This window comes from Phaenicophaeus curvirostris, chromosome 5 (genome assembly GCF_032191515.1).
Source record: "Phaenicophaeus curvirostris isolate KB17595 chromosome 5, BPBGC_Pcur_1.0, whole genome shotgun sequence".
In the NCBI taxonomy this organism is placed as follows: Eukaryota; Metazoa; Chordata; class Aves; order Cuculiformes; family Cuculidae; genus Phaenicophaeus; species Phaenicophaeus curvirostris.
Window position 1 is genome coordinate 28,604,904 of NC_091396.1, and position 11,615 is coordinate 28,616,518.

General features: G+C 44.6%; 1 protein-coding gene across 1 annotated transcript in view; it reads right to left on the bottom strand.

Annotated features, from left to right (window-relative positions):
* Positions 1-11,009, bottom strand: part of CSTPP1 (centriolar satellite-associated tubulin polyglutamylase complex regulator 1) — a 90,054-nt gene extending 79,045 nt beyond the window's left edge. The window contains exon 1 of the mRNA XM_069858126.1: positions 10,897-11,009. Within this exon, the coding sequence (XP_069714227.1) occupies positions 10,897-10,942 (46 nt within the window). The 5' untranslated portion in view covers positions 10,943-11,009. The remainder of the gene's footprint in view (positions 1-10,896) is intronic.
* Between the last annotated feature and the right edge of the window lie 606 nt (positions 11,010-11,615).

An 11,615-nucleotide genomic window follows, 5' to 3' on the forward strand; every position in this document is an offset into this window, starting at 1 on the left:
AGTACAGGTATTTTTGTTAAGCCTTTTGTTGCATGGCCTAAACCTGGCAAAGAACCTCTCTCCATATTTCCCAGAAAGTAGGTAGAGGCGAGGGGAGGTAAGAAACTGGTGAGCAAAGAAGCAGAAAGAAATTAGCACTTGCAATCTCTTTGAGAAGTCTTTCTCTTTGGCTCTTTGGCTGCTGTGCTGTCTTCCAGGTAGCACAGTTCACACTGCCAAACCAAATTCCAGCTCTGGCTTCCTGTTCACTAGCTGCCCAGTTCCATGGAACAGTACAAGCAGAATGTTTTATAACCAAACCAACTCTACCCTACACAGAAAAGCCATAGAATAAAATTTAATTCACAGACAGCTTCTAGCAGCCCAGAGAGGCAAAATGAAGTGCCAGGAGTCTGGTCCTAGGAAAGAAAAAAGGGGGAGGGGAATAAAAAAGTAACGCACCAATCATAGAATCATAGAATAACCAGGTTGGAAGAGACCCACTGATCATCGAGTCCAACCATTCCTATCAAACACTGAACCATGCCCCTTAGCACCTCGTCCACCCGTGCCTTAAACACCTCCAGGGAAAGTGACTCAACCACCTCCCTGGGCAGCCTGTTCCAGTGCCCAATGACCCTTTCTGTGAAGAATTTTTTCCTAATGTTCAGCCTAAACCTCCCCTGGCGGTCTGGGAGAAGAGGCCAGCAACCTCCTCTCTACAACCTCCTTTCAGGCAGTTATAGAGAGCAATGAGGTCTCCCCTCAGCCTCCTCTTCTCCAGGCTAAACAACCCCAGCTCTCTCAGCCGCTCCTCGTAAGACCTGCTCTCCAGCCCCCTCGCCAGCTTTGTTGTTCTTCTCTGGACTCGTTCCAGAGCCTCAACATCCTTCTTGTGGTGAGGGGCCCAGAACTGAACACAGGATTCGAGGAGCGGTCTCACCAGTGCCGAGTACAGTAGCATATAATGTTATTTTGGCCACTCATTTTATTTGTTGGTCTGCTCTTGATATTGAAAAAGGAAAACAGGGAAAACAGGGTCAGGGAAGACTGTGCCATCTGACCCGGGAGACTGAGAGGATACTTTACGTGGCAGTCTGGGGCAACACAACTTCAAAATGAAATTAAGGAAAAAAAGGAAGAAAAAAAAGGGGGTGAAAAAAAAGGAAGAAAAAAAGGGGGGGGGGGGGAAGAAGAAGAGAAAAGAGGGGGAGAAGGGGAAGAAGAGAAAAGGGGAGGAAGGGGAAGAAGAGAAAAGGGCAGGAAGGGGAAGAAGAGAAAGGGGGGGAAGGGGAAGAAGAGAAAAGGGGGAAAGGGGAAGAAGAGAAAGGGGGGTGGAAAGGAGAAAGAGGAAAAAATAAAGGGAAAAAATAAGAAGGGAAAACTAGGAGGGAAAACCAAGGAGGAAAAAGCCGAACAAAATTTAATTTGCAGACAGGTTCTAGCAGGCAAGAGAGGACAAACAAAATGCCAGCAGTCTGGTTATAGCAACATAGTAGTTCCATAATTTATACAAATGGTGCTTTCCATGACAAACACTTGAACCATACTGGGACATTAACTGTTTAGGCAAGCAGAGTTAAAAATGCGTGGGGTCCTGTGCAAAACAAATGAGATTATCCTTACATTTTAAAAGTTTTTGAAAATTCAGAGAGATAACAGTGTATTGGTATCCATGTTGTTCATATTACTGCAAAGTATGCCTCAAAAAGAAGGCAGCAAGTCCAAATCAGGATGTAAAGCCCAAATATGCACATAACTGTGTTATTACAGCTTGCTATCTCTATTAATTTTCTCCGTGACAGAATTCCAGCATAGTGTAGCTTCCACACTGGAGATACTACAACAGCTTATGATCCTCAGCATTTATTTGTTTATGGCTTATTGCAGTAAAGGCTCTCCTCCTGCATCCTCCAAAACTTTCCAATGCTACACATAATTGCTAAACTCTTCCCTGAAATCCCATGCAATGACCCCACACACTCACTAAGCGTACCTACCACACTCATTTGGTAGATGCTACTCTTTGCCATCAGGTTTAAGAACTACCACGCAGCTTTCAGAGAAGGACCTGACATAATGAGTTCACCGAGGAGTCTTCGGGCAGCCCACGACCTCATGTTAAGTAAACACCTTTTCACAGAATATCTTAATCCTTAAACCATTAGCGGTGATGTTACACTTACTTAGAGCCTCTGTCCCGTTAGTAGTAATACATATAGTACAGCTCCTCCAAAGGTGGCTATTGCAGCGTTTGGGAGAATGGCCTCTGATGGGATTATCACCACAGTCTTGTTCTCATACCCACAATCACCCACACACCCAACGTTTAAAATGAATTTCGGGATTAATGCACTTTTTGCTCAGAACCAAGTTCAGAGCTGAACAGTGGCTGTTCAAGTCAAGCATGGCCAGACCAAGTCATAGAAATCTCCTACAGCTTACAAGTAAAAGGCAAAACGAAGGTTACATCCACAATCAATCCGCAGTCTCTGCAGACTTCACTACAACAGGTTAGGCAATCACAACTAATTCCATTTAGCCATCATTTTGCTTGTGTATTTAAACTTGTAAAAACAGTCCTTTTATAAGCCACTGGATGACTTGTTTCAATCTTCTAATGAGAACAATCCACTAATTCGTAAGTTTGATTACAAATATTGTAAGAACAAGCATTTATAATGGAAAAATCTTGAAGGAAAAGGAAAATGTAATGCAAATAATACCCCTGCATGAAACAAAATATATGCACTGACACTCTCAAAGCCAAAAATTCAAGAAGAAGGAAGGAAATACATATATCTTTAAGTAGTGATATTGTATATATTTTTATTATCAGCAGTGCTCAGGAACAAAGAGGAATAAGACCTTGGAAGTGCCACTGTACTATCTGTGTCAGTTATACTTCAGCACAAAGTGGCACACAATCATGTTAATCATACTGGTTTTGCATATCAGTTTCCCTTTTTTATGACCTAGATTCATCTCCCTAATGCTACACTGATAAGAAGCTTCTCTTTCCAACAAGTTTGCCTTTTCCAAAGGCAGAGGAGAAAAACTGATGCGGAGTATATCAGCACACTTACCAAGAAGTGATACTGCCTGTCATACTTGCAAGGTACAGGAAACATGGGATGGTCAGGAGGTGCAATAAAAATACCGTAGATGCTGCAAAAGGACAATGAAGTGTGCCAAATGACCTGAAGAAAGACTATGATTGGAATAAATTGGTATTGGATGGTAAAACACATATCACATATAACCTGTTTAAAGAAGCACCAGAACAGAGCCCTATAGAAGAGGTTTAAGCCTTTATTTACCAAATTATTATCAAATCAGCTAGCTACATTATTGCTCAGCTCTTCATGAGGGATGACCTCTGGAATATGAGCCGTCTACCAAAACAATTTGTACTGTACGCACATAAGAGGGCATTTTTTTTTAATGGCTGGTTCATGCCTGGCATGACTGAATACGTTGAAAAATCAGGAATTGGAATTCCTGGATAATAAGACCATCTTTTTTTAAGTATTTGCCACCTCCTCAACTGAAGTGCTGAAAATACACACTATTTGATGCAATTAACATTATGACTCACTTCAGTTATCAGAAGCTCAAGAGAATAACAAGCTTTAATATATCTGGAATATTTCTGGCATTTTTTAAATGTTTGAGAGCATATAAAGCATATAAATACCCTTTGAGAATTTATTCTAAACTGGAGCTTAACTAGGGACACTACTTTATTATGGACATTGGAAAGGCACCTCTATAGTAATATATAATCAATTTCATGCAAATATTACCAAAATAATAGTAAAGGAAGAGGGAATTACTAAGGATACAAACTGCAAGAACAAAATCACGTAAAGTCTGGAAGTTTTTCCAGCATTAATGGTCTTTCAGGATGCTCTCTTTAATTTTTCCAGATATCATCAGGGATTTAATCTTTTCAGATATTGCTAAGGAATAGCCTGAGCAAGAGAAGTATGTAAACAAAACAATGAACCTAAAAGCTAAATCACTGTACAGCTGTAGTTCCTTCCAGCTTTGCGCAGCTTCACAGTGTAATTTCCTATTAACCCTCAATAATACATGGGTTTTTCTTGAAGGACAGAACACGTAATGAGGTACAAGTAGACCGTGTCATACCAGAGCTAACACTATGATGCCAGACAAGCACTGTGACTCATCAAGACACGCTAAGTGGCCACTCAGCACAACTAAGTCATGTTTCTTATGTTCACAGTTTCAAAGCCACTTTCAACAAAAAATGTAAGAAACATTTCAGTTTATAATTTGATCCAGACCATAACTGAAAATTTGTTTCAAAAAGCTAATCAGCATTAATCACAAATCATGATGTAGTACTCTCCTAGCTAGTGCTCCTGAGCACAGACTGAGTCCAAGCTCTCCAGCTGACCACTTCCTGCAAGATGTTGTACAGCTGCCAGAAATCACCACCTCGCAAATGCAAAATTGTTGAACTATCTTTTTTAATATATATATATTCTGAATTCATGCACTGTATTATTAACAACGTGGAAGTAATCGTCATCCTAGCTTGTTATTAAATGGCCTAATGGTTCCTTACCCACTCATATTCAACTGCAGAGGGTCTGTGTACTTTCCTGTTCTGCAAATCTGCCTAAATCACGATCAGATTTCACTCATTGCCTTTCAAGTTAAGGTGGAAGTCTTGCAGTGCAACAGCAAGTTTGAGGATGAGTCCTCCATCTTTTGCAGAAAGTACTAGACTGAGTCTAAGGGGATTCGAACACATCTAACATTTCTTTGAGCAAACTCTTACACGTCCATGGGGAAGCAGTTTATCTTCCACACTATAGTTACCCTATTTGCATAACAGAGAAAGAAATAAAATTTAGGAAAAAAAAAAAAGAAGAGTAAACCCCAGGTGAGGTTCTCTGCTGGAAGCAACTCAGTTTTGTAAAAGAACCGATGTCATGATTGTTCTTTCTAATCATGAAGCCCAAGACTACTTAAGAGAGAAATAAGGAAACATGTTTCTGGCACTTCATAGCCCCATGCTTTACTGATAAGGCACTCCTCTAAGAATATTTGTGTTCTTACATTTCTTACATTGGCAAAGGAAGAAAAGAAAGCAGGTTGGAGTCAAGGAGTAGAAGGACTGAGAATCCAGATAAAAACAAAAAGTTCAGAAATTTGCAATAATCTACTGTTTTTTCTCCATAACAGGAAAGAGGTGGAGGGAATACAATTTGAAGCTTCAGAAGACAGCTGCAGAACAATGCACCAAGAGCTCCACTGCCTGCTATAAATAACTGAGCAATCACCAGTTATTAAACCATAATGAGGAAAGCATGGAAAAGTGTCTCAAACAGGCTTCATTTTGCCTACTGTGATTCCAGCCTCATCCATCAAATGAGCAGCACATTTTCAACACTATCCCCAAACACTAAATGTAGTTTATTCAGTGAAAATACTGTTTAAAATGTCCTGCTTGTTACAACATCTTCACCATAGCCTTCATGCGAACTATGCAGGCCTCATCTCCCTTCCTATTCACTGACTTTCAGTCATCTCCATTCTTCTACCTACTCTCTCACAATCATTGTGGTGTAAGACACATTTCGGAAAGTAAAAATCAGGACAACTCTGCTGTACCAAAACTTTGTAATTATTTTTCATCTTAAGTGAATGCTCAATTGACTCCCTGTTCACTAATGCCATCTGACCTGGGAGACTGGGAGAATACTTTATGTGGCAGCGTAGGGCAACACAACTTCAAAATAAAATTAAGGAAAAAAAGAGGATAAAAATGAGGGAGGAAAACCGGGGGAGGAAAAACCGGTGTAGGATGTAATGCTATATTGACCAATCATTTTATTTGTTGGTCTGTTCTTGAAATTGAAAAAGGAAAAGGGGAAAAAAAGGTCAGGTAAGACAGTGCCACCTGACCTGGGAGACTGAGAGAATATTTTACATGGCAGCCTGGGGCAACACAATTTCAAAATGAAATTAAAGAAAGTGAAACTTAACACAATTGCTTACAACCCCACATCAGACAACTACAAGACTTCGAAGCATACCACAGAACAAATCCAAGGCACAGTGATTTCAGATTGCCAGGTCAATGTACAAAACATAAAAGCATCTTATGGCAGTGTGTGTGGAGGTGTGTTTATTTGGAGGGGATAGGCGGGATTTGGGGGTTTTGTTTGCTTGTTTTAACCCAATTTTCTACTGCTAATACACAACTCTGGAAGATGTGTGAGCAGTTTGATAATTTACAGAGTCTCACAAGCCCGAAACATTGTAATTGGTTGCATTTACAGATAACTACAATTTCATCATACAGCACACACTATTTTCCCTCTAATAGACAACAGACTGCAACTAAACAGAAAGACATCCTAAGTGATCAACAGAACAGGCACTATTACAACTTATTGCTCAACCTGACATGTTCATAGGTGTCTTTTTCTGACCCTGATGTCAAAATAATTTAGGTTTTACAAAATCAAAAGGGAATGGTAGATCAGCATGTGGAATGGAGATAAAAAGGAAGCTCACTTTAAGTCAGTTAATAAACCTGATTGCACCTAACAATCTTGCACATCTCTTAGAAGTCTTACGTCTCAACTTCAGATGTGAAACAGAAAAATGGTTTATTCTTACACTTTGAGAATTTTTAGTCTGCTTTCTAGATGGTTTTGAGGAGACAAGTTTCACACAATTAAAAGTTAAGCCACTTATTTCATTAAAAACAATGAACCTAAAACCAAGGTGGCTCCTTAAAAAAAGAAATTTTGCAAGTTTCAGCCTAGAGCAATGGGGGAAAACTTACCAGTGTTTCTGTTTAAAGCATGAATTGAAAATGCCGACATAGCATGACAGAGTAGCACAAAGCTAAAGGGTGTATCTACATGTCACACTGCGATACTGTTCTCAAATACCTGAACCAACTCCAGAACTGAAACCGGCAATAAGAACTTCAGCAAAGCACATCTCCTGAGAATGACCCCAAACAGAGCACTAAACAAACTCTTACTGCTGCCTTGAGTTTCCGTAACACAGAATAGCATTGCAGTTACGTAGGCATGCACAAAGTACACAGCCAGCAGCCTAGCAGCAAAAGCACAAGGAGACTCTAGGCTGAGAGGAACTGGATCACTTCTTTGCTTAAATACTTCATCTCTCTATTGTTGTCATGGTTGTGAAAGAACACACAGTCAGATTCACTCTCACAGGCACTATTGCTACACTAAACAAAGCTCTTTCAGTCTCCCCCCTGTAAGACAGGTCATCTATTTACTGGAAGACAGCAATGTTTCTCTAGTACTGCTTCATTTTGATTTACCAGAGACAGTGAAATCGTGGTAGAACAAATAGCACAAATTGATCCATGCCATCTCTGACCTTTCCTTGTACAGGAGTCACAGTAAATTATGCATACCTTTATAAAAGTTATTATCAAACACTCCTTGGGTCTAAAAGGTAACAGCTGAAGAGTTTCACTTAAAAATACTGTGTGAAGTCAGACTATGTTTATCTATTTTTCTTAAACATTTTGTCTGAGGACTACCCACTTGTGGCACCAGCTTGTCTGTGGTGCCATGGTTCAGCAAGGGGCAGTGCAGGAGCAGGCACAGCTCTCCCTCGCTGGGGTGAAGTTGGGCCCCAGAGCTGGCTTTGGTGGGTGGAAGGGATGCAGCCGTTGCTGCTGCCCCCCCTACCCCTGCACCTGCTCATTTCCAGAGCACCAAAAAGGACTCAGGGATAAAAGGACTCTCAAGGGAGGAGTCAGGGTCTCACTTCCATGCTTGCTCTCACTCAGACACTTTGATCGGACCAGCCTGGACCATGTGTTCCCGAGATCATCTGCTGCGCTCGATGTGGCGATTTCTTTCCTTCTCTCTCTCTATTTCTCTCTCTCTCTCCCCCACTACCTCATGGCGTGCGTGTTGGATTGGATCTTCGAGACTTGGGTTGTTTTTGGGGATTCATTTCTGTAACTTTGGGAGGTTGCACACCCCCCCCCGCCCCGTGTCTTTGTGGTGCGCTCCGGTATCTTGGCGTGTTTAGGCTTGCCGGAGCCAGAAATAAATACTGTTTTGATATTCACCCTGGGAGTGACCTTATTGGCCTCCGGATCGCCACACAGACAAACGAATCCACTTTCCCCCCGTCAGAGCCAGACACAAGTGTGTGGCTTGTGGGTCCGGGTTGTGACATTTTTGGTGTAGTCAGCAGGATCACATCCCATTGTTCTTTGGGCCTTTCCAGTAAAAACAGCAACTAGAACGTACAGCAGCAATAATCAAGGCAGCATTTGACTGAGCATTCCCAGCAGGATTCCCCTCTGCCAGGCTCAGAGGGATTAACAATGGCCGCTTCCACTGGCACTGGCACAAAGGAGCATGGCAAACGCAGCCAGCCCTGCCCTGAGCTCCGAAGGGACCTGGGCATGACAGGGGGATTTGTGCTTAGTGCCAGCAGCTGAATGCCCCGTTCGCTGCCTGGAGAAGGAGGAAACGTTGCTTAATAAAGCTTGTTTAATTTCAACTAGAACTTGGTTTCTTTTTTCAATATTTAACAGGTAGCAACAGGGCACAGCTCTCAGCCAGCAAAGATCAGACTCTTCTGAGTGCTACCCTGGCTCTCCCGTGCTGCCCGCCTGGTCCTCCGCCTTGGGGAGATTCACGCGCTTTCTTATCTGCATGTCTTCATCTGAGTCAGAGTCGTCTTCAATCTGAGTGCTCAGGAAATCAATATAATCATCCTTCTGGTTGTCCAGAACTTCTTCCTCATACTCGGTCTGGTAGTCTGACTCATCGTCTGCCACAGGTGCTTTCACAGGTTCGATCCGGGACACAATTTCTGCCAGGTGGAGGGACAGTTCACGTTCTCTGTCTTGGATTTGCAGGTCTCCTGCCTGTCTCTCAGCACATTGTCAAGGACACCGCTCCTGCTCCAGACATTGAACACAGTTTTCCCATGCTGATATCCCACTTCACAGATTTCATCAAACTTCCTGAAGTCCAGGGTCCTGTAGCAGTCGATTGGAGGCCGGATGTATTCGCAGTACTCGCTGTTCTTCACCATCTCCAGCTGCCGCACACAGCACACGTACGCAAGCCGTGTCTGGATCTCTTCCAGGTTCAGCACCTTGACTTTCTGGGCCAGTGGATTCCACCTCTTCCAGAGCAGCCACCAGCCAGACAAGCAGTCACCGTAGTTGGTGAGGTCTGTCTCATCCCGGCTCCCCACGCTGATGGCAATCACCACCTTTGCACCCATGGACCTTGCAACATCAGTGGGCAGGTTGCTGATGTAGCCTCCATCCATCAGTAGATGCTCGTCCTTCGGGTCGCAGAGGGGCGGCATGTACCCGGAGAGGGACATGCTGGCATGGACGTACCTCCACAGGGAGCTGTCTGTGCGGACCCTCATTGCGGAGGCAGTGATGTCGGTTGTGATAGTGAAGTAAGGGATCCACAGATCCTCTATCCACTTGTCTTTGAAGTAATTGTTGATGCTGTGGTTAAAAGACGCTCCAGAAGACATAGAGGTTATTGGATAGGTCAAGTCTAGAATGGTTTTCATTGAGTTATTCACCATGACATACTGTCTTGAACACATTCCAAATGCTTACTCCTTGTAAATCATCTTCTCTTTAGCAATTAAATGAAGTCATACCGACTTTACTCCATCCTAATTATTTTTGACACATCAACACTGAATCACTTTGCTCCTTAGTTTCCTGGAACATCAAGCAGTAACAAACTGTTAGAGCCAGGATGTAACCTCTAAGGGAGTGCCCACTTTTTAAGTTAAAAGATTTCCATTCCACATGGGAGACATTACCAACATTGCCTTATTTCAGAAGAAAAACTGACATCCAAAACTTCTTACATCTGAACCTCTTCCAGTACTGGGAAATGAGCATAAAATAAGGCTGCTCACATACATCTTGCAAGCAAAACAGGTTGGTACTGCACTAAACTCAGGGTGAGGAGGCTCTGGCACAGGTTGCCATGGGAAGCTCTGGATGCCCCATTGCTGGAAGCGTTCAAGGCCAGGTTGGATGAGCAGCCTGGTCTGGTGGGAGGTGTCCCTGACCATGGCAGGGGGGTTGGAACTGGATGATCTTTAAGGTCCCTTCCAACCCAAACCATTCTGTGATTCTTTGATCATAGAATCACTAGGTTGGAACAGACCTCTTGGATCATCGAGTCCAACCATTCCTATATGCCACTAAACCATGTCCCTGAGCACCTCGTCTACATGTCTTATAAATATCTTCATGGATGGTGACTCAACCACCTCCCTGGGTAGCCTCTGACAGTGCCCGATGACCCTTTCTGTGAAAAATATCTTCCTGATATTCAGTCTGAACCTCCCGTGGCACAGCTTGAGGCCATTCCCGTTTGTCCTATCACCTGCCACTTGGGAGAAGAGGCCAGCTTCCTCCTCTCTACAACCTCCTTTCAGGTAGTTGTAGAGAGCAATAAGGTCTCCCCTCAGCCTCCTCTTCTCAAGGCTAAACAACCCCAGGTCCCTGAGCCACTCCTCCCTCATAAGACTTGTTCTCCAGCCCCTTCACCAGCTTCATCGCTCTTCTCTGGACACACTCCAGAGCCTCAGCATCCTTCTTGTAGCGAGGGGCCCAGAACTGAACACATGATTTGAGGTGCAGTCTCACCAGTGCCGAGTACAGGGGGAGCATAACCTCCCTGGACCTGCTGGTCACGCCGTTTCTGATCTAAGCCAAGATGCCATTGGCCTTCTTGGCCACCTGGGCCACTGCTGGCTCACGTTCAGAGGCTGGGATGAAACAAAGCTGCCGCTCGCACAGCGCCGAGGAGGGGGCGGCTCCCGTGCCAGCGACAGGGACAGGGACAGGGACGCGCCGTCCCCCACCCCGCTCCTCACCCAAGTACTCGGTCCCCGGCAGCGCGAGCCGCTCGGCGCTCAGCATCCTCCAGCCGCCGCACCCTCCCGGCTTCCGCCCGTTTCCAAGGCGCCCGACGCTCCCGGCTGGGAACACGCCCCGCGCCGCCGCGTTCCGCGCCCGAACCGGCCTCGCCCCCTCACCGCCCGGATCCGAAGGGGCTGCTGGGGGAGAGCGGCCGCAGCGAGCCCAGCAGAGAGGCTGGCGCGGCAGGAAGACGGCGGATTGTCTGGAGGGGCCTGGACGGGCTGGAGAAGTCAGCCTGAGCGAGCCTCGTGGGGTTCGACGGGGCCAAGTGCAGGGTCCTGCACCTGGGGACACCGAAAATCCCGCAAATAAACTCTCTAAGGCTCGTTTTGGAGTGTCAGAAAGCAAGCACGCTTTATCCGGCCTGAGCAACGCGAGGGAGGGATCCCTATCCATCGTGTGCAGCGGGACAAGAGCTGGGACAGAATGGGTTTCGCACTTAGGTGCACGTGGATAAACATTCCCAGAAATCTTCTGCATATGCTATTACTTTCCAAGGACTGATTCTAATGTTATTATGAACTTAATGACAGTCAAAACTCTTGCTATTTTGGAGCTGGCTCCAGCTCTACCTGACCTTGCATTTGACATGGAGAAAGGCTTCAAACAGAGGGGATTCCAGAAGAAGACATGTCTGTTCAGCACAGATCATAGAATCACCAGCTTGGAAAAG